The following is a 23745-nucleotide window of genomic DNA, read 5'->3' as shown; positions in this document are numbered from 1 at the left end:
TAAAAGTCAAAAACAACCCCATTATTTTACATTAGCCTAAAATATATGCAGTTCCACGGGACCATGGAACGCATTAACAGGTTTCGGATACATCCTTATGGGACCTTGAAACTCAACGTCTTTTAAACTCAATGCCAGAACCAATTGACGTTGAGTTTTAAGGTACCGCTGTATTTCTGTATTTCGTTTCATGCCATCTTTTATCGGCTACTTCAGTCTAGACGTGAGGATACAAGTAAGTGGTGATAAACTCTGCACTCTACAGCTTTCCACACGTGTTTTCAGTCAAATCCCGCCTCCTGAGATATGATTGGTGGCGAGTACACGTTTTTAGCACTAGCATTGGTTAATATTTAGTGCTTCTGTTCAGCTCGCCAATGATTAAAACGTTCTAGCCAGTCATTGCTCGGATGTGGGTTTTGTCACAATATGGGTGGGTGGAAAAACAGCAAGCTGTTTGGTTATTTTTAGTCGTGTTTCTGAAGAATTAGAATTAGGAATTATCATGTTGGCCCTGAAGACTGCTGACTGGCTTCGGAATTGTTTGTTACCGCGACATGTTAATGGCCTAGTGAATGTAATGCGTGATATAAAGCTTCAGAGTGCAGGTAGACGTTGTAACTCGCCTTTGGTGAGGAAACGTGCAGCGTGTAACTGTTGTCATGTTCAGTTCATCCCAGCAGCACATTTTCACTCTTCTGTTCATCACTGCCGCAACCTACTGCACAAGATGTTCTCCAACAAGAGGTGAGTATCAGTAATACATCTAGAAACAAAATCAATATTAATACGTATGAGTATAAAGAGCTTTTAAGAAGTTTATTAATTTATTAGGATTTTAACGTCATGTTTTACACACTTTGGTTACCTTCATGACAGGACAGGTAGTTACTGGTTACACAAGATTCATCAGTTCACAAGCAGCGGCAGCTCCTGCCAAATCTCTCAGGGGGGGCAATTGTTGCGATGATGGCCAAGGTGACCCGTTCAATGGGTAAATTAAAGCATAAATAATTAACATCTTAAGTCATCTGTCAGTTTGCCCTCGCAAATAACTTTGAACATGGAGAGAGACCAGCTTTACCATTAATCATAAAATTAAGTAAAGCCTTCACCCTAACAATTTAATTCAGTCTTCATCAGATAGCATTTTATTTTAGGTGCAGCAGATCCAGAATTTTGAAGATTGGCATCGGGGCTGATGTGCAATTAATAAAGAAGTACAATTAAACAATTGGGGAGATACAATAAGTGCAATCACAATTCACAATTTAAAAATTACATTACTTACTTGTAATTTACTTGTAACTTATATGATTTCCCCCCCTTTCTCTGGGTGGCCCTAATTCTTTAGTTGCTAATTTATCCTGACTACTACGACAACTGACATGACACCAGGGTATGTGTGACGCAAGCACGTAAGTGCGAGCCCTCCCGGAACTCATTCAGAATGTATTGCAGCGCCTACAGTTAAATAAAAAGAGCCTTAACATGAGTCTATAAGAGCAATCCGGGGCGATTTTCAATCAGACTGAAATCGCCCCAAAAAGGGGCGGTACTGTACGGAACACAACTCGACGCTGATTGGACTACGATATTCAGAGACGAGACTGTCCAGAACAGTCACAGCTGTGATAGAAAAATTTCTTCCCTTTCGCCCTTTGGTGGTGCATCGCCCGATTGCCCTAAGGAACGAGCCGCCCCTGCTCACAAGTTTAATGAATGTCAAACACAATCATGGACAATTTTGTATCTCCAATTCACTTTACTTGCATGTCTTTGGACTGTGGGAGGAAACTGGAGCTCCCAGAGGAAACCCACGTAGACACAGGGAGAACATGCAAACTCCACACAGAAAGGACCCGGACCGCTCAACCTGATGATCAAACCCAGAACCTTCTTGCTGTGAGGTGACAGTGATATCCACTGAGCCACCCCTTTAAAGAGTAATGCTAATCTTTTGTAAAGTGTGTAAACAGTGTCCGTCACTCCCAATCATGAATGTAAGCTTATATAAATAAATTAAAATAAGCAGATAATATGTCAAATTTTTTTTCTCACCAGTGAGGAGAACAGCAAGGTAAAACATTTTATCTGTGGGCTATAAACTATTGAGTAAAATTAGGAGTAAAAGTAGATTTTTACAGTGCACTGGAGCCAAAGTGTGTGCTGTCATCCATTTTAAAATACAGTGGTACCTTGAAACTCGACGTCGGTTGGTTCTGGGGGTGGCGTTGCGATTAAAAGGCACTGGGTTTCAAGGTATCTTTTTTTCCCCAAGGATGTATGGGGAAACCTGTTAATGCGTTCCGTGGTCGTGTGGAACTGCATATATTTTAGACCAATGTAAAACAATGGGGTTGTTTTTGACACTTATGCACTGAAATTAACACAAAACTTTAATAAACAAACTAAAAACACTGAAATACAATTGAAAAACAGGTAAATACAATAAACTTGCACTTTACCTTTACTTCTTTATTGTTACCTTATGCTTCCTAATCATTGAGATGCTTGATCTTGGAATTACTGTATTACTTAGCGAGTTCAGAAACTTCACATGAGAAGCGACAAAATAGCTTTTGTTTTGCTGTGCCATTATTTCCTATGGAATGTTTTGGTGCACAAAGCTTATCGTGACTTATTGTACTAAAACAACAAGAGAGTAATTTTATTAGTGGAGAGAACTTATGAGCAGCAATAATTAAGAGAGGTTTAGAGGTTTTTCAATACATTAAGTCACGTTAAGCTTTTTTTAATGATAAGCTGATTCTCACCATTTCTCAGCACCCCGAGCTATAACATGAGTTTAAAAATGAAACGGTTAGAAAAATCCAGCTAAACACAGATACATGTGGAGCTTTCTGAGTTAATTTGATGGTTATTTCACACACATGCAGATTCGTCTCATATTCACACTTTGATGACGTTTTACTGCTCAAGCCAAGTGCTGAACAAAGCGGCAGTCGCACACACGAGTTTAAGGTAAACATTGAGTTTAAGGGTGACTGTAACTACGATTGTCATTTTAGTGTCAAGTTTATTTTATGTGTTGTTTATTTTGTTAAGCCCCCTGTGTATTACCAGCCATTTCCATTAAGTAATACACTATAGCTACAATTATGTGGACACTCGACAAGAGCTTGGCAATCATCTAGGAGGGCTTTCCACAAGATTTTTTGTGTTTGTGGGAATTTGTGCCCATGTAGTCAAAAGAGCACAGAGGTTCCTCCACATCAAACTTGTCGAACCACATCTTTATAGACCTTGCAATGTGCATGAGGGCACAACCATACTGAAACAGGAAAGGAGCTTTCTCAAACGGTTCTCAAAAGTTGAAAGTAGACAATTCATGTTAAATAATTAGTTTAGTACACTTGATGACAATGAATGTGACTTAACAACTCTAATGACCTTGTTTTTTTTTTTTCAACAGGAAGAAAAAGTGGTATGAAACGCCACAGGTGAGCAAAGCAATTATGTAGCATATTATCATTGGCCTGTTTAGTTAGATATGATAGGTAATATTTTTATTGTTTTAAAAAAAACATCAAATATTGGCATGTTAAATCATGGATACTAAGCCTATTACTGCTGATGCCCAGTTTTGAGTAAGGCACTTAATGGACACAATTGGCCTGAGGAAAGATGCAGTGGCATCTGCAGTAGCAACTGCTGACAAATGGCTGAGAAATACTTGATCATATCATGCTACATCTCTTTGTGATGTATTGCAAGCAGGTCCTGGGTTCGATCCCCAGGTGGGACGGTCCGGGTCTTTTCTGTGTGGAGTTTGCATGTTCTCCCCGTGTCCACGTGGGTTTCCTCCGGGTGCGCCGGTTTCCTCCCACATTCCAAAGACATGCAAGTGAGGTGAATTGGAGACACTAAATTGTCCAAGACTGTGTTTGATATAACCTTGTGTGAACTGATGAACCTTGTGTAATGAGTAACTACCGTTCCTGTCATGAATGTAACCAAAGTATAAAACATGGCATTAAAATCCTAATAAACAAACAAACAAACTTTGTGACGCCCCCCCCCCCCCCCCCCCCCAAAAAACAAAAAAACAAAAAAACAAAAAAACAAAAAAACAATGAAGTTTCTGTAGGGTATTAATTCGGACAGTATAGTATAGTTTTCCTAAACTCATAAAAATTGACCTATGACTTGAATACATTTTCAGCCAAATAAAGTTGTTAAGATCAGTATTGCCAATGCCAAGATAGTCAAATTCATTCATGTTTACTGATTAAATTGACTGTAAATTTAAAGTTAATTCATGTTTATTGTTTGTTTGCAGCCCATGCCCACAGCTCAACCTGGCTTCATGAAACCAGCAAAGAAAAGAAACATAGAAGACAGTTTGCGAGTGAGGACACTAAATACTGTCCTTTATAAAGCAGTTTCAGACCTGCTCTCTTCTCATGAGGTTAATGCAGAGATCCCCAAGTACAATGTGGAGATCACCAAGGTAAGATACATACTTTTTATGTGTATACATATATATATATATATATATATATATATATATATATATTAGGGCTGTCAAACGATTAAAATTTTTAATCGCGATTAATCTCAGAATTTCATATAGTTAATCGCGATTAATCGCATTAAAAAAAAATCTGTGTAAATGTTATAGAAAACAAGGATTTTTAAGTGAAATGTTACAATTAAAATGGTGAACACATTTTATGCTAAATGTACTGATGTTAAAAACTGCTGGGACAAGAGAAAACTGTAAGGGAGTTTTATTCACTCACATACTAGGCAGTAATATTATCCAATGGTTTGATGGACGTTTCTACACGAAGTGAGTGTGTTTTGACCCTTTGGGGCTTCCATAGTTCATGGACTAACGTGCTTGACTCAGCTGTCCGGTATTCTTTACCGTAACAGAAGGAGTTAATAAAGTGTTCTGCTCCCGACAACTTGTGAATATAGCGTGTATTTATTTCTTTATTATGCAAGTGCAAATGCTACGACGCTCTTTTACATTTAGTTAACAAACCGCAAATGAAAAACGGTGGCAAGTCCGACATTAAAACGTTTGTTCTACCAGTCAAGTCTCAACATGAACTAGAAATTGCGTTAATGGCACTATTTTTTTTAATCGCGTTAAATTAAGATTGCGTTAATGCGTTATTATCGCGTTAACTTCGACAGCCCTAATATATATATATATATATATATATATATATACTGTATATATATATATATATACTGTATATATATATATACAGTGTATCACAAAAGTGAGTACACCCCTCACATTTCTGCAGATATTTAAGTATATCTTTTCATGGGACAACACTGACAAAATGACACTTTGACACATTGAAAAGTAGTCTGTGTGCAGCTTATATAACAGTGTAAATTTATTCTTCCCTCAAAATAACTCAATATACAGCCATTAATGTCTAAACCACCGGCAACAAAAGTGAGTACACCCCTAAGAGACTACACCCCTAAATGTCCAAATTGAGCACTGCTTGTCATTTTCCCTCCAAAATGTTATGTGACTCGTTAGTGTTACTAGGTCTCAGGTGTGCATAGGGAGCAGGTGTGTTCAATTTAGTAGTACAGCTCTCACACTCTGTCATAATGGTCACTGAAAGTTCCAACATGGCACCTCATGGCAAAAAACTCTCTGAGGATCTTAAAAGACGAATTGTTGCGCTACATGAAGATGGCCAAGGCTACAAGAAGATTGCCAACACCCTGAAACTGAGCTGCAGCACAGTGGCCAAGATCATCCAGCGTTTTAAAAGAGCAGGGTCCACTCAGAACAGACCTCGCGTTGGTCGTCCAAAGAAGCTGAGTGCACGTGCTCAGCGTCACATCCAACTGCTGTCTTTGAAAGATAGGCGCATGAGTGCTGTCAGCATTGCTGCAGAGATTGAAAAGGTGGGGGGTCAGCCTGTCAGGGCTCAGACCATACGCCGCACACTACATCAAATTGGTCTGCATGGCTGTCACCCCAGAAGGAAGCCTCTTCTGAAGTCTCTACACAAGAAAGCCCGCAAACAGTTTGCTGAAGACATGTCAACAAAGGACATGGATTACTGGAACCATGTCCTATGGTCTTATGAGACCAAGATTAATTTGTTTGGTTCAGATGGTCTCAAGCATGTGTGGCGGCAATCAGGTGAGGAGTACAAAATTAAGTGTGTCATGCCTACAGTCAAGCATGGTGGTGGGAATGCCATGGTCTGGGGCTGCATGAGTGCAGCAGGTGTTGGGGAGTTACATTTCATTGAGGGACACATGAACTCCAATATGTACTGTGAAATACTGAAGCAGAGCATGATCCCCTCCCTCCGGAAACTGGGTCGCAGGGCAGTGTTCCAGCATGATAATGACCCCAAACACACCTCTAAGATGACCACTGCTTTATTGAAGAGGCTGAGGGTAAAGGTGATGGACTGGCCAAGCATGTCTCCAGACCTAAACCCAATAGAACATCTTTGGGGCATCCTCAAGCGGAAGGTGGAGGAGCGCAAAGTCTCGAATATCCGCCAGCTCCGTGATGTCGTCATGGAGGAGTGGAAAAGCATTCCAGTGGCAACCTGTGAAGCTCTGGTAAACTCCATGCCCAGGAGAGTTAAGGCAGTTCTGGGAAATAATGGTGGCCACACGAAATATTGACACTTCAGGAACTTTCACTAAGGGGTGTACTCACTTTTGTTGCCAGTGGTTTAGACATTAATGGCTGTATATTGAGTTATTTTGAGGGAAGAATAAATTTACACTGTTATATAAGCTGCACACAGACTACTTTTCATTGTGTCAAAGTGTCATTTTGTCAGTGTTGTCCCATGAAAAGATATACTTAAATATCTGCAGAAATGTGAGGGGTGTACTCACTTTTGTGATACACTGTATATATATATATATATATATATATATATATATATATATATATATATACAGTGTATCACAAAAGTGAGTACACCCCTCACATTTCTGCAGGGACAACACTATAGACATGAAACTTGGATATAACTTAGAGTTGTCAGTGTACAGCTTGTATAGCAGTGTAGATTTACTGTCTTCTGAAAATAACTCAACACACAGCCATTAATGTCTAAATAGCTGGCAACATAAGTGAGTACACCCCACAGTGAACATGTCCAAATTGTGCCCAAAGTGTCAATATTTTGTGTGACCACCATTATTATCCAGCACTGCCTTAACCCTCCTGGGCATGGAATTTACCAGAGCTACACAGGTTGCCAGTGCCGGCAGCACTCATGCAGCCCCAGACCATGATGCTACCACCACCATGCTTGACTGTATGCAAGAGACAGTTGTCTTGGAACTTCTGACCAGGGTGCAGCCACACATGCTGGACACCATCTGAGCCAAAGAAGTTTATCTTGGTCTCGTCAGACCACAGGGCATTCCAGTAATCCATGTTCTTGGACTGCTTGTCTTCAGCAAACTGTTTGCGGGCTTTCTTGTGCGTCAGCTTCAGAAGAGGCTTCCTTCTGGGATAACGGCCATGCAGACCAATTTATGCAGTGTGCGGCGTATGGTCTGAGCACTGACAGGCTGACCTCCCGCTTTTTCAAGCCCTGCAGCAATGCTGGCAGCACTCGTGTCTATTTTTTGAAGCGAACCTCTGGATATGACGCTGAACACGTGGACGCAACTTCTTTGGTCGAACATTGCGAAGCCTGTTCTGAGTGGAACCTGTCCTGGAAAACCGCTGTATGACCTTGGCCACCGTGCTGTAGCTGCGTTTCAGGGTGTTAGCAATGTTCTTATAGCCTAGGCCATCTTTGTTGAGAGCAATTCTATTTGTCACATCTTCAGAGGGTTCTTTGCCATGAGGTGCCATGTGGAATATCCAGTGGCCAGTATGAGAGAATTGTACCCAAAACACCAAATCTAACAGCCCTGCTCCCCATTGACACCTGGAACCTTGACACATGACACCAGGGAGGAACAACGACACAACTGGGCACAATTTGGACATGTTCACTGTGGGGTGTACTCACTTATGTTGCCAGCTATTTAGACATTAATGGCTGTGTGTTGAGTTATTTTCAGAAGACAGTAAATCTATACTGCTATACAAGCTGTACACTGACAACTCTAAGTTATATGCAAGTTTCATTTCTATAGTGTTGTCCCATGAAAAGATGCTTGGACTTTTATTTTGGTTTAGGATGTTACACATGTCTAATTGACAATGTATTGATCCCAGTTGTATCAGCCCCAGTATTTATACTGACCTACGCATTCCATCCACGTTGGCTTTTAACATATTTTTCAACCACACAAGTGTTTAGGCAGAAATCACTATGCCTGAGATAGGAAGGTTTAATGGGTTCCTCATTGCTGGTGTCTCTGTTGGCTGGTTGAGGCATCTGCATGGGAGATGATGATTTACAGTAAACAGTGTGTGACTCTGTGATGGGTTAAAGGAAACAACCGGTGACAGCACACAGGTTGAATCGGGCATATGATAGCCTACAGCTCTCCTTGGTAAGGGTGGGGTTGCTGTGGAGGAAGTTGCAATTAGAGAATTTGTTATGACTAGACAGGGAAAGGAAAAATGGGGAGAACAGTAAAACTTCTATAATGAGCATGTGCTTACTGCCTGTCAGGATGTTCAATTCTTTCTTAGCAAAACCATTTCAGAGGCTGCGTCCCAAACTGCATTACTCGTACAAAGTAATTGCCTTTAATTTTAATTAACTTTACGGTATGCAATCTGAGACATAGCCTTGCACTTGTTGTCTGCTTATCAATACATAAGTCTTACTACCAGTCCACTACCAATTTTCAAGGTTTCAGTGATGGTGGATTACTCAGCTTGTCGAATCTACTGGAAGACAAGTTTGTCTTCTGACAGAGATATCCAGATTCAGCAGGCTCTGGACAAAGGTGCTCCACGTATAAGGTTTGACTATTTAATATAACACCATGTTCAGAATTTGGGAAATGCATAAAAATATATATTGGGAAACGATTGGGATAGTACGGCAAATAAAAACATGGTGTTTCTTGTATTTACTTCAGAGAAGAGACATTTATTTTATTGCAGACAATAGGAAACCAAAATATTTCATGTTTTGTCTGGTCATTTCAGGCCTGCAACACACAGGCAAAAAATGGGACTGGGGCAATTTTGGTCTAGCAATGAGGTATAAAAAACCAAAGCAGTATCCATGAAAGGCTGAGTCTTTAAGGAGCAAAGATGGACGGAGGATCTCCAGTTTGTCAACAAAAGTATAAGGAAATTATTGTAATGTTTAAAAACAGATTGGAAGGGATTTGCATATTTCTCCTTCTACAGTGCATAATATCCTTAAACAATTCAAGGAATCTGGAGAAATTCCAGTGCATAAAGGGCAAGGGTGCAAGCCTAAGCTGAACACCTTTGATTTACAATCCCTCTTATAGCACTGCGTCAAGAACCGCCACATGATAATACCACAGGGGCAAGAGATTACTTTGGCAAGCACTGCAGTATGAAATTACATTCACAGATGCCACTTTGCAAAAGAAAGAAGCCTTATGTTGACCATGTCTAGAAGTGGCATCAAGTTTTCTAGGCTCAGAGGTATCTAGGATGGACCATTACACAGTGAAAACATGTACCAGACGAATTAGTATTCTAGGTCTTTTTTGGAAGAAATGGACCAGACCAAAGACGAAAAGGACCATCCAGCAACAGGTCCAAAAGCCAGGGTCTGTCATGGTATGGGGCTGTGTCAGTGCCCTTGGCAAAGGTCATTTACACTTCTGTGATGGCAGCATTAATGCAGAAAAGCACATTGAGATCTTAGAGCAACATATGCTGCCTTCAAGGTGTCATCTTTTCCAGGAACGTCCATGCATTTTTCAACAAGACAATGCAAAACCACATGCTGCACACATTACAAAGGCAACGCCTTTTAAGTGTTGTGAGAAGGAATGGCAACATTACAAATGCAGGAATGGAGGTATATTAACAAATGAAATGAAGTTGACCAGACAACATGAAATATCTTGGTCCATACTGTCTTAAATACGTGTTTTTTAACCTTTTCCGATTTGGGGTTTGTAGATACCTTCTCATCTCACAGCAGATCCTGAGCAGCGTTCCCACTTTGATTTTTGTTTTAGACAAACAGTATGCAGCTATAAAAGAGGTAACTGACTTGATCTCATTTTAGTATTTTTGACACGGGACGATTACATTGATTAAATGCAATTGGACTGTTTTTGTTTTTTAGGTTGAAAATCTTCTCAAGATTGCAGATTATGGTCCCAGAGAAGATTCTGAAAATCTTTTTCCAAGTGAAAACGTTGCTGAGTAAGAATTCACATTTTATTTAATGTTTTTGCTAAATTGTGCTTAACACACCCTTAATGCCCAGTGGTAGTAACCATATGTTAGTCACTGTAATGCAATATTTGGCCAAATGTATGTGGACACCATGATCTTGTTAGACATTCAATTACAAAACTGTGGGGCCCCCAATTAAGCACCAATCTGTAGCACCCCCATGCTGTTCATAAGAGGCAATGTCTATAGAGGAAGAGATCTTGGTGCTTGAGAAACGTGATTTGCTGCGGCTACCGATGCGCCAGCACAGCACAATTAAGAGGCAAGACCAGAATATCAGAACAAACATCTACATCATTATCTTGTACAAACTATTTCTCCAAGTGAATATTCTGATAGGGTACCAGATAGTGAATGTGAACATCTACATCAGGGGCCACATGAGAAACTGGGGCTGTTGTGGAGGTGCCAGACTAATAGGCTTGATACTTATTTTATCTATTTAAAAGGCAGTAAACTGAATTATTTTTTTTTTTGATAAACTGTTACTGTTGAGTACTGTGAGTAGATGTTACAATAAGGCGATGAAAATAAGAAGCAGGTGGAGTAAAAAACCAGGTTCGGCCAACTGCAAGGACAGCACAACATGCTGTAACTGCGGAGAGGAGGGTCACAACCTACCCTGCCAAAAACCACCTAAATGCAGGAACTGCAGAGGCCTACACAGTGCCCCAGACAAATCATGTCCAACTTGGATTAAAGAAAAAAAATTCCTAGGTTGTTAGCTACCCTAAGGAACAAATACATGTCTTTGTTTTGTTTATTAAGATTGTAACGTCATGTTTTACACTTTGGTTACATTCATGACAGAAACGGTAGTTACTCATCACACAATGTTCATGGACAAATTTGTATCTTCAATTCACCTCACTTGCATGTTTTTGGACTGTGGGAGGAAACCGGAGCTCCCGGAGGAAACCCACACAGACATGGGAAGAACATGCAAACACACACACAGGAAGGACCCGGACCGCCCACATGTCAATGAATCTCCTAGCTTTGTTTGTCATTCATGTCTAAATCGACGCAATCAACATCCTGTCAGACAGAGGTCACATGGTTAGATAAAGATTAAACCACAGCCAATCAAATCTGAGAAGCTCTGTGACCACCAAAGCAAAAAGTTCCTGCACTCAGAGTCCCTTAATCAGGCACCATAAGAAGTGAACCAATGCAAAGTCACCAATTCAAATCTATTCAACAACAAGGTCGAGAAGTAAATGGACCTACTGCAGCCACAACCCCTTAACCAAGTGAATCAGACATTAAAGACATTAAATTAAAGGAAGCTGTGCTACCCTGCAACTTAAGTTCTTTGCCTTGAAATAGAAGTAAATCCTGCATATTTTTATCACACCTGAAATGCATTATAACCCTATTACTGGGGTGGCACGGTGTCTTAGTGGGTAGCACTGTCGCCTCATAGCAAGAAGGTCCTGCGTTCAATTCCTAGGTGTCTGCGTGGGTTTCCTCCGGGAGCTCTGGTTTCCTCCCACAGTCCAAAGACATGCAAGTGAGGTGAATTGGAGATACAAAATTGTCCATGACTGTGTTTGACATTAAACTTGTAAATTAATGAGAATCTTCTGTAACGAGTAACTACTGTTCCTGTCATGAATGTAACCAAAGTGTGTAAAACATGACGTTTAAATCCTAATAATTAAAATAAATAACCCTATTATCCAATATATATGTTGTGTTTTGAAAGCCAGTTTTGCAATATTACAGTAACTGGTAGTGACTCTTAACCCTGTTGCCCTCTGCCTCAAGGAAACCCAGTTGGTGCAGGGCAAAAGCCCACTGCTGAAAAATGTTATAACCTATAACTGCTATGAGCTGAATTCATAGGCCATCTGCTGGAACAGCTGTCCTAGTGAATTCCATTGTGCCACACTGCCAACTCAGATGTCCGCCTGTCAAACATCATGATGAGGACCATTACAGTCTGCACCAGTCTTCTAAAATGCCATGAAAACTGAAATCTGTCATTTGTTAAGAAGAAGATATACTTTATTTGTCATATATACTGTACATATACAGGTGTACAGTACAATGAAATTCTTTCATAGCATATCCCAGCTTGTTTGGCAGCTGGGGTCAGAGCGCAGGGTCAGCCATCGTACGGCGCCCCTGGAGCAGACAGGGTTAAGGGCCTTGCTCAAGGACCCAACAGCAGAGCCTGAATTTGAACTGCCAATCTTCTGGTTGATAGCCCAAATCTCTACCCACAAGGCTACCACTGTCCCACTTGATTCAGTTGAACCTTTATTTAACCTTTATCACTTGAACCTTCAGGAACCTGGTTCCTCTCAAGGTTTCTTCCTGTAATTTTAAGGAAGTTTTTCCTTGCCACTGTTGCCCTCGGCTTGCCCAATAGGGGTTTTTGGTCTGTTGGTCCTGGATTTTGTAAAGTTGCTTTGAGACAATGGCCATTGTAAAATGCGCTATATAAATACGTTTGACTTTACTTGATTTAACAAACAAAAGTACAAAGAAAAGATAGTGTTTTCAAAAATGACCTTAATTGTATATAATATAAATAAATGTAAAAATTTATGCCACACACTCAAAAAAGCTGGACCATCAAAAAGTTTACCACATCTTTTGTTTTAATTATTTTTTTAAATCATTTGTGAATTGACAATATTAATTATTGCAGCTTTGCAAGTGGACTTTTTGCCAATTCTTGCTATGTACAAAGCTTAAGCTGCTCAATAGTCCGTAGTCGCCATTGTCTGATTCTTCTCTTCATGATTCCCATACATTTTAAATAGGAGACAGATCTGGACTGCAGGCAGGCACCCACTATCTGTCTCTGAAGCCACACAGTTTTAAATTGTGCAGAATTAGGCATGGTATTGTCATGCTGAAATAGACAAGGAGTTTCTCTGTACTGGCGCAGCATGTGTCTCTCAAATACCAGTATAAGCCTCCGAATAAATAAAAGTTTTTACATATATGCAGAACATCCATTGTATATCTGGTTTGTAAGTTCTACCAGACCTCAGCCTGGTTCTTCAAGACCTGGACAGACCAAATATGGGTACCTTTACCATATTTAATCCTGGGGTATTTTATTAGCTGTAACACGCTATAGGGAAGTCAGGACAAAACGATGAAGAGATTCAGTACAAACAATAATGTATGCCTGCTAAACACTCCAGCCACATGCAGTGATATATAAAATTAATTATACAAAATAATATTTTCCATTAACAACTTTCTACTATGGTAGCAACAGTTTGAGGAATGTAGTTTCCTGTACAAGCAAGATTGTGACCCTGTGCACAAAACAAGGCCCACAAAGAAATGTTTTGAGTTTGGTGTGGATGAACTCTAGTGGCCTGCACTAAAGTCCTATATAAAATTAAACATATTTTGCTAGCCAGGCTTTCTTGTCCAATATCTTTGCTGGACATTTCCCAAACTGTTGTCAAAAAGCAATGGGTGTGACCAGTGATTAGGATCAATGATTAGGAGGGATGTCCAAATACCTTTGGCCAAAATGTACTTCACATACATGAACCATTAAAGCTGTAGTCTGTTTACTGGGTTAAATTAATGGAACAATTTGTTTGAGATGACAAGCTGTCGGGTGATATTTCACAGTGGTGTCTGATGAGCCAGTCTGTACTGTGCTTATTTACAGTGGTGTTCAAAAAAATAGCAGTCCAACACCATTGACCTGATAAATCACTGTTTTTAGTAGAAATGCTATTTCTACATAGCAAAAATTTTACTTGAAAGTGTAGTAGAGTATTGAAAACAAAACAAACCCAACAATTAGGACATGCATGCCGCTCATTGTGAGTAATCGAAGCATTGATTGAAAGGGGGTTGTTCAAAATAATAGCAGTGAGAATTTAAATTGGTGAAGCCATTCATTCTGCAGAAGAACGGGTGTCAATTTTGGCCCTTATTTAATGTAGGAGGGGGGCAAATGTTGCACAGCTTGGTCATAGCACATTTCCTTCTGAAATACTGGGTAAAATGGGTTGTTCCAGACATTGTTCTGATGAACAGCGTACTTTGATTAAAAAGTTGATAGTAGAGGGAAAAAACATACAGAGAAGTGCAGCAAATTATTGGCTGCTCAGCTAAAATGATCTCAAATGTCTTGAAGTGACAACCAAAACCTGAAAGATGCAGAAGGAAGCGTGGAACTACTGTTCGAAAGGATGGAAGAATAGCCAAAATGGCAAAGGTTCAGCCAATGATCACCTCCAGAAAGATCAAGGAACATCTGAAGTTCCCAGTGAGTACAGAAGATGATTAAGTGAAGCCAATTTACCAGCAAGAACTCCTGCAAAGTCCCGTTGTTAAGATAAAGACGTGTCCTGAATGGGTTCAAATTTGCCAAGGAACACATTGACTGGTCCAAAGAGAAATGGCTCAACATTTTGTGGACTGGTGAAAGCAAAATTGTTCTTTTTGGGTCTAGTGGCCGTAGACCAGTGGTGGGCAAACTACGGCCCGCGGGCCACATGCGGCCCGTTAGGCTGTTTAATCCGGCCCGCTGAGTATTTACAAAACTGTCCTAAAACCGCATTAATTTAAATCTTTTTCCTGCACTAAACTTGCGTTTTAATTGATTCCACTAGATGGCGCACGCCAGGCGGTTATGTTATGAAATATATAACGTGTCTCACACCGTCATAGGAACATGGATTCTGCTGTTTACCATTTATTATTTTTATTCTTTATAATAATAAACCAGAACCATGTTTTAGGCAAACCAACATCCATAAAGAACATCATGTAATCATGTAACCATAGTGCAACAACATTTTTACATAATTCGAACCTAGGGCGGAAAAACATGAGCCACGCGCTCTGCCCACTGCGCTACTCAAACAGCAGTGTAATGAACAGGCTGTTATGCTGATATTCCTGCGCACACATGGCGTTACTGAGACTAAACGTTAACACTAAGAATAATAACCAAACGCTTTCTAATTCCCACGGTAGCAGCAGTTTCCTTCTGTTTCATACAGATCGCCCCGTCTCTGTCTCATCTGCTGCATTTCTCTACCATTGATAAAAAATACGGAATAAAGTGCGTCCCGTATCAGTTCAATACGGAACGCAGCCTTTAGTTTCCAAATAAGGAAGGATTCCGTATTTTACGGGACGGTTGGCAACCCTACTATCACCCCAGCATGATCAAACCACTTGACTGGTTTAAAATGTTACACATAAACCATTAACTTATGTTGAAAGTGCTGCTTTAAAGGCTGAATTGGTTTAGTTTACACCAAGTGGAAACAAAGATAAAAATAATTTTAAAAAATGCATTAAAAAAAAATCACATTCACGCATGAAGGATGAGTCTGGTGTTTCATTTATATTCAAAAATTCATCCTTTAATCACGAAAATAAAGGTTTAAACGTGAACTTATATTAGTTCCAAACCCCCGCACCCACCCGGCCCGTCTGTCAATTTTTAAAACCCAGTGTGGCCCTTGAGCCGAAAAGTTTGCCCACCCCTGCCGTAGACAGTATGTCAGACGCCCCTTGAGCACTGAATTCGAGCCAAAGTTCACTGTGAAGACAGTAAAGCATGGTGGTACAAAATGATATGGGGATGTTTTTCATACCATGGTGTTACGTCTATTTATCACATACGAGGGATCATGGATCAATTTAAATATATCAGAATACTTGAGGAGATCATGTTGCCCTATGTCGAAGAAGAAATGTGCTTAAAATGGGTGTTTCAACATGACAATGACCCAAAACATCTTGGTTACAGACAAACAAGATTGAGGTAATAAAGTGACCAGCCCAATCCCCTGACCTCAATCCCATAGAGAACTTGTGGGCTGATATCTGAAATGCGTTCTTTTGAGGCAAAACCTAAAATTGCAGAAGAACTGTGGAATGTAGTCTAATCATCCTGGACTGGAATACCTATTCAGAGGTGCCAGAAGTTGGTCGACTCCATGCAACACAGATCTCGGAAACAATTGTTATGCCACTAAATATTAGTTCAGTAATTTAAAGTAAAGTGAAACCTCAAACATTTTTAGTTTATAGATAAATTTTTTGAGAAAAATGCTGGCACTGCTATTTTTTTGAACAGCCTAATATTCATTTTTCTTAACTTTCTGTAAAGGATTAACACAAACTGGCTACATTTAGTTAATGTTTTGATTTAGAATTGAAAGTGTAGTATTTTCAGTGCATTTGCATTCATGGAAATAAAAGTTATTATAATGATTTTGTGCTTTATTCACTTTTTTAAAATCACTGCTATTTTTTTGAACACTACTGTAAGTACGCAGCATGTCTGCGGATGTAACTCATAATGAGAACACATCAACACATCAGTTCAACCATTGGAATTCACTTCAAAATATTTTAAAATGTTCCATTTTTATGGTTTTATTTTGCTCATGATCTCCACCCATATAAAATAAAAGCTAGGTGGGAAAATATTAAAAATTGTGTAAATTATTTTCTTTGAACCCTTCTAACAAAAACCTCAGGATTAGACCATAACCGGATTTGTTTTATTTTGCACAGGACAAAAGTGCAGACGGTGGAGAAGAAAAGAATCATGTTTGGCATCGATCATGATTCTCTCAATAAACAGATTGAGGACTATAAACAGCGGTGGAGTGACTCAAACTCAGAGATCAGCAGCCCAGCAGGTCTAACTCAGGAACAGCTGGACACGTTAGCTGAGATCAGGAAACAGAAGCTTGTGGAGAAAAAGAAACGCAAAGCAAAGAAGCTGAAAGACTATGATGTCACTCCTAAAGAGTACTTGCTCACCAGGCAGCTTCAGAAAGAACAGGAAGAACAGTATCGCGGTGAGGATGGTTTAGAGGATAGCCAGGCATCAGAACTGATGAAAGATGAAGGGAAGCACTGAATAAGAAGGATTTATTTAATTGTTCGTCTGCACAACAGGTTGGTACAAGTCATTTTTTTCTCCCAATCCAGTCCTGAAAGAACAGCTCAAACGGTCTGTTCATTATATGGTTTCGGTGGGTTCGTTTTCCCCAGAATTACTGAGTGCAATGCAGTAAGACACCTTGGAGAGGACACCAATCAATTAAGGGAAACCCCCAGACATAGTCAGTCATGTCTGTATGTATGTAGATGCCTGGCCAAACGCACCGCTGGGGATCTGAATCCTGGAGGTCAGAGGTATTGCGCTAGCAGAATTTCCCGCTGTGCCACGTGTCTCCATTTTGTATTTATCATATTATAATTATTATTTTATTTTGTATTTGTTAAGGAAATCTAAATTAATTCTATATAAAATGTGTCAAAACAGACAGTTTAATCAGAATTTAATAAAACTTGTAACAGAATGCTGTGTGTTTGGTATGGTCATAGTATGTAATTAAAACTTCGGCCTCAAGCCATGTACAAATGAATTCTATACATTTACTGTTGCTGATTCGGACCAGTCATCATTTAGACCTACTTTTGTTTTATTTACCATTTTTTGCAATGGTTCAAGTCTTGCTCGACATCCTGCCATCAAAGCAAGTGGGTAAGCTGTAGATGTCTAATTTATATTTAAAAATAACAGCTGTACTTTTGACACCTGTATATAATTATAGTTTTTCCATTATTTTGTGGGATATTCTGCCCGCTCCTGCTCATGCTGGATGTATCATCACTAGCTGGCTCCAGCAACCTTCAACATTAGTCCCAACACAAGATGTTACATTGGGGCATGCAGGTCTCAGAGTAATGCAGCCCTCTGCTTTGAGATTTAAATCCACTGCTTGTTTAGGCCACCTCTGTAGTGCTCTCCTCGGTTTGGACAGCCTCCTGAACATAGACTATGAACTGCGATGTGTCCTCGCCCTGCGTGTACACCGTGACCGTCTTGATGCCCTCCATGTCGTCTGAAGACACCACCAGGTGATGCTCTTCTCCAAGACCCACTGTGGCCTGCTGCAGTGCATCATGGATCATCATGGCATGTTCAGTCTGCTGCTCTTCTTCAGTGACCTGGTAACATGAAGAGAGTATGGAGTGTTAGATGTTAGATTAAATACTTGCCAATGTGTGGAAACAACAAAAGAGACTTCAGTGGTATGATAAAAAATATGATCCCAAGATCACAGTTTATCTTTATTATCTCAAAGGGTTTTTTTAAACAACAGTTGGTTCTTTGAAAAGTATGCCACCCAGTTTGCATGTACCATACGTTGAAAGGATGTTTCCATTTTCATTGACCATTCAATCCTGGTCAGGGTTGTGGCAAGGAAACACTGAATGCAAGGCAGGAATACCCTGGGACAGGATGCCAATCCATTGAAAGTCTTCGACCATGCACCCCCCCCTCAGACATAGCCAATCATGTCTGTGTAGATGCCCACCCGAGCCCATACATTAAAATGTTTTATTAATATCTACGCTAGGGCACTCTACATCTGCTGAAGGAGCCATTTGCTAGCCTACGGTACTCCTCGACCAGCAGGGTTATCGTGCAGTGATGGAGAATTGCCATAAACACAAGGAGAACTTGAATATTGAATAATAAATCTGTCGAAAATCTGTTAGTAATTATGATTATTATTAAGAGCCTTATTAACTTGGCTAGTTTGACTGTATCCATTAAAAAGGTCTCATGCCAAATTTGGGAAGAAACCGCAAATTATGTGATGCTGAAAGTAGCTTCTGTTACAAAATCATCACCCTAAAGCTTCACTAAAATTAGTTGTGGATCACATGGACAAAGAAAGAATAAGAGCAGGGACTTTCATACATAGCTTACTTGACTATGGGTAGTAACAAATACCATTGACAGATCTGCTTTGGTGATTTAGAAAATCTACAATTAGCATTTGAAACCTGTGTTCCAATAATTATCACAGTTGCAGAAATTACTCAAATCCAGGGACTTTTTATGAAAACATGCATGCATGTCAACTGTACATTCAAACTCTTGATAAATCAGGGCCACAATGTGGGATCCAGTGGACAGATGACCTAGCACATCATGCGAAATGCTTCTGATGCTACAGGAAATCAAACCAATACATGATTCCAATTAGTATTTACGAAATATCAGCTTGTTTGACATCTGAAGTTTTTTTTATGCATTAATTGTTTTATTTTATTTATTTTTCCTCTTTTTCTCTGAATTTCCCCCCAATTTTCTCCTCTAATCTAGTCGTATCCAATTACCCTGATTAAGTTACGCTTTACCTCTACCGATACAACCCTCCACTGCTGACTGAGGAGGTCCCCTCCACTGCTGACTGAGGAGGTCCCCTCCGACATGTGTGCAGTACCGACTGCCTTTTTTTCACCTGCACGAGGCGAGTTCATATGCCAACCAGCCTTGTGCACAGAGAGCCACACCCTGATCAGCATTATTTCCCAACTCTGCACAGACACCATCAGTCAGCCAGCAGAGGTCGTAATTGCACCAGTTATGAGGAACCCTGGTCCGGCTTACCAACACTGTGAACAACAGCCAATTGTGGTTCATGTGGCCACCCAGCCGGATGGCAGAGCTGAGAATTGGTACGATATATCAGAGTCTGGTGTTTTTACCACTGCGCCACCTGAGTGGCTTATTTATTTATTTTTAGTGACCATTGTCTCAAAGCAACATAGATTCCAGGTCCTAAAATTCCTAATGACCAAGCTGAGAGCAACCTTGGTAAGGAAAAACTTCCTTGATATTAGGAAGGGGGTGGCACGGTGGCTCAGTAGGTAGCAATGTCGCCTCACAGCAAGAAGGTCCTGGGTTTGATTCCCGGTCCAGATCCTTTCCAGGTCTGTGTCTTCGTGGGTTTTCTTTGGGAGCTCCGGTTTTCTCCCACAGTCCAAAATCATGCAAGTGAGGGGAATTGGAGATACAAAATTGAGCATGAGTGTGTTTGACATTAAACTTGTGAACTAATGAATCTTGTGTAACCAGGGATTATCTGTCCTGTCATGAATGCAACCAAAGTGTGTAAAACATGAATTTAAAATCTTAATAAATAAATAATATTAGGAAGGAATTAAAAAATGTCTTCTGTCCACAAAATTCCTGAAACATTCTAATTTTCTTCTCTACATTCATTAAAGTGAACTATAATCCTTTATTAAAGAACGTAGACGTACCTGCTCAACCACAGTGACTGTGCCAGGGGCCATGGCAACCACAGAGGCCACAGTGGCATCAGGGTTCTCAGTCCCAAGCTCTATTATCTGCTGAAGAATATTTACTGATTCCGGATCCAGTCTGTCTGTAGCTGTGGCTGAAACAACACCTACAGACCAAAATTAAGCATTTTATCAACTGAAATGTAAAAATCGAAATTATTAGTAACCGTATTCCACAGTGCTGACCGTTCTGTGTGTTAAAGCGAAGGTTCTGCAGCACTGAAACAGCAGCCTCTGTTCCCTGTGTCTCCTGAGTCTCAGCAATTTGAAGATACTGCGTGGTCGGTTCCTCTGCTGATTCTACTACCTGAGCCAGCATAAGAACATTTGACTGTTAGTTACATCAGGCGATTTTAGAACAGTTTGTGATCAGAATGTTCTTACATGTTGTTCACAGCTTTTTGCACTAACATTATAAGCCATTGGGGTGAGAAGGAAAGTTGTGGTGGGGTCACAAAAAAGGATTTAAAAAGGGGGTCAATGACCAAACAGGATTGGAAAGTTCTATGCTAAAGTAGAGTGTGTTCATTTTCGACATTTAGCAGATGCTTTTATCCAAAGCGACTTACATTATACAGTTTTTAAGCAACTGAGGGTTAAGGGCCTTGCTCAAGGGCCCAACAGTGGCAACCTGGCAGTGGCAGTTGTGGCCTAGCGGTTAAGGTACTGGACTAGTAATCCAAAGGTTGCTGGTTCAAGCCCCACCACTGCCAGGTTGCCACTATCGGGCCCTTGAGCAAGGCCCTTAACTTGCTTAGACAATGTACTGTCACTGTACTGTAAGTCGCTTTGGATCAAAGCGTCTGCTAAGTTCTGAAAATGTAAATGTGGTGGGGTTTGAACCAGTAACCTTATAATTACTAATCCAGTACCTTCACCGCTAGGCTACAACTTATTCAGGCTGCTGCTGACATCATTCACAATGTGCTTTCACTGCCTCCACTTAGCATGGAATGGCACTTCTTGATGACATTTTTGAAAAAATTTTAATGCATGTTTCCACAATTTTCCCCCAATTTTTCCCCAATTTAGCACAGCCAATCCACTGCTGGAGACCCCAATGGTGTCCAAGGAGGGTGTATATTCACCTGACACGCACTTCCTTCGATACCTGCGCAGTCCTCCAATCCCTACTTATGCTCCTATACTTTGGTGGATTTGTGCATGAGGTCGGTTTTGCGCACAGCGAGCCACGTACTGGTCTCTCCGCTCTTCCTCTATGTACTTGTCTATGTACTCTATAGCTGCATCCGAAATCGCATACTTAGAGAGTACGTCCTAGATTGGAGGAAGTATGCACTACTCGGCCGGTAAAGAAGTACATACTTTTAGTACAGAAGTATGCAGTATGCACACAACACCGCTACGTACTACATCCGCCATCTTTCCAAAGTGATGACGTGGGACGTGATGACGTAATATCACCATAGTTACAGACTCATTACAAACACCACTCGCCAAAATTTTGGATATTTATCGTCTTTTTGTTATTTATTCGTTTTTAAAATTGTTATTTTATTTATCTTTCTTACACTTGTAAACAGAGGACTCAGAGGACCGCTATCTTTCTTGTTTCTTATTACGCTTCGAACGCCTATGCAGCTCCAGTTGCATTATGGGATACATTAACGGACCGCAAGTGTGCATCGCTTGCATACTCAAACATGGCTGCCCAATAAGTAGGTCATCCGGGTACTTCTCGCGTACCTCTTTGTGTATACTATGTATTCGGACATACTAACCGTTCTCGCGTCCTCATTTCACATACTATTGAGTATGGAAGTATGCGATTTCGGACGCAGCTTATGTCTATGACAGCCAGGGTCCTTACACAGCATTAATGACCCCACCCCTATTTAGTCCGGTCTTTTCTCACCCAGCAGACTAGAGGCTAATTTTGTTTGCTACAGGCACTGCCAACCAGTAGCAGAGCTGAGATTCGAACTCCAGCTCTGGTGTGGTGTGCTAGTGGGATATCCTGCTGCACCTGGGTGACCCCCCAAGCGACCCTAATTTAGATGTTCTTCCAATACCACTAAAATCTGACTTGTGCAGTCTGGTCAAGGTGCTAGCACATTATGCCTTTCTGTATGTGTTGGGGCTCTGTGTAAGAATCCATCTGGCTGATATAATGGATGTGACAGGAGTGGGGGACAAGCAAATAAATGCCAGTGGTCACCAAAGAGTATGAACACTGGATATACTCAAAAAAATGGGAAATCATATTGATTTGTTTATGTAAGTAGCCAAATGTTTTAAAATACACAAATTTTAACTATTATTTTGTGTATTATTTTGGCCAATTATAATAAAGCTGGCAAGCCATAAACACAGAGTGGAATATTTAATATTAGAGACTAAATTTACATTAGTCACCTCTTACTTATTTACTTAATATTACTCAAAATCATAATAAACACCAACACAATCTGGACGTGGGCAAATAGCGAAACAACTAGCAGCTAGTCTCTATTAGAACTTTCCATTGATGATGCTAACGTGTAGTTAAGGTACACTTACCTCATACTGATTCTCCAATACTTTGAGCCTATGCTTACATTTCAGGTGTCTGTTCATTTCCCATTTTGTACCGTAAACATAGTTACAGACCGGACACTTCACGCCTCCTGTGGACATTCAACCAAAATCACTACACTGTAGTACAGTCAAAGCTGAGCTAAAACTACAGTGTTGTAATAAGTCTTCTAATGCTAATGTATGTCAGCTCTGCTATTAGAATTGATCAATGAGAGGGTGGCGGTATACCCTGTTCCTCCACAGCCTCTGTAGCGGCTGTTCCAGGACCTGCGTTGCTGTATTGCTCCTCAGGATGCTTCTTGTTATAGTGTCTTTTGAGAGAGCCAGAGATGTTGCACGAGTAGTGGCAGTGTGCACAACGGAATGGCTAAAACGATAATATATATTTTGTTTTAATATACAAACACGTATAGCAGCAACTGAAAATATACAAACCTCATATAGGTTATTACTGCAGTCACACTTATATGTATATACCATGATCAGCCTTAACATTAAAACCACCTCCTTGTTTCTACACTCAGTCCATTTTATCAGCTTCTTTTACTATATAGAAGCACTTTGTAGTTCTGCAATTACTGACTGTAGTCCATCTGTTTCTCTGCGTGTTTTGTTAGCCCCCTTTCATGCTGTTCTTTAATAGTCAGGACTCTCCCAGGACCACGACAGAGTAGGTTTTATTTGGGTGGTGGATCATTCTCAGCGCTGCAGTGACACTGACATGGTGGTGGTGT

General features: G+C 40.4%; 2 protein-coding genes across 3 annotated transcripts in view; one reads left to right on the top strand and one right to left on the bottom strand.

Annotated features, from left to right (window-relative positions):
* The first annotated feature begins 487 nt into the window (after nucleotides 1-487).
* Nucleotides 488-17667, top strand: rbfa (ribosome binding factor A). 2 transcript variants are annotated; one of them, XM_062991017.1, is made up of 8 exons: nucleotides 488-747; nucleotides 3437-3464; nucleotides 4304-4474; nucleotides 8802-8914; nucleotides 10064-10148; nucleotides 10233-10312; nucleotides 16871-17260; nucleotides 17357-17667. In XM_062991017.1, the coding sequence occupies exons 1-7, from the start codon at nucleotides 506-508 to the stop codon at nucleotides 17220-17222; spliced, it is 1071 nt and encodes a 356-aa protein (XP_062847087.1). In that variant the 5' UTR covers nucleotides 488-505; the 3' UTR covers nucleotides 17223-17260; nucleotides 17357-17667. The 2 variants fall into 2 exon arrangements, with proteins under 2 accessions (XP_062847087.1, XP_062847086.1); XM_062991016.1 differs by having other exon boundaries at nucleotides 16871-17667.
* The window catches only part of LOC134309751 (zinc finger protein ZFAT-like), a 25802-nt gene continuing 19273 nt past the window's right edge, over nucleotides 17217-23745 (bottom strand). Inside the window, exons 12-16 of the mRNA XM_062991015.1 lie at nucleotides 23240-23378; nucleotides 22994-23100; nucleotides 20660-20780; nucleotides 20432-20580; nucleotides 17217-18319 (exon numbers count right to left, since the gene is read on the bottom strand). Coding sequence (XP_062847085.1) covers nucleotides 18095-18319; nucleotides 20432-20580; nucleotides 20660-20780; nucleotides 22994-23100; nucleotides 23240-23378 — 741 coding nt within the window. The 3' untranslated portion in view covers nucleotides 17217-18094. The remainder of the gene's footprint in view (nucleotides 18320-20431; nucleotides 20581-20659; nucleotides 20781-22993; nucleotides 23101-23239; nucleotides 23379-23745) is intronic.

This window comes from Trichomycterus rosablanca, chromosome 3, assembly GCF_030014385.1.
Source record: "Trichomycterus rosablanca isolate fTriRos1 chromosome 3, fTriRos1.hap1, whole genome shotgun sequence".
Classification (NCBI taxonomy): Eukaryota; Metazoa; Chordata; class Actinopteri; order Siluriformes; family Trichomycteridae; genus Trichomycterus; species Trichomycterus rosablanca.
This window is presented reverse-complemented; position numbering and strand designations above follow the sequence as displayed.

Coding starts and splice junctions, on each gene's coding strand:
- rbfa (XM_062991017.1), top strand. CDS start 506: ATGTTGGCCCTGAAGACTGCTGACTGGCTTCGGAATTGTTTGTTACCG. Junction 748..3,436: donor AAGATGTTCTCCAACAAGAG/GTGAGTATCAGT, acceptor TTTTTTCAACAG/GAAGAAAAAGTGGTATGAAA. Junction 4,475..8,801: donor ACAATGTGGAGATCACCAAG/GTAAGATACATA, acceptor CCAATTTTCAAG/GTTTCAGTGATGGTGGATTA.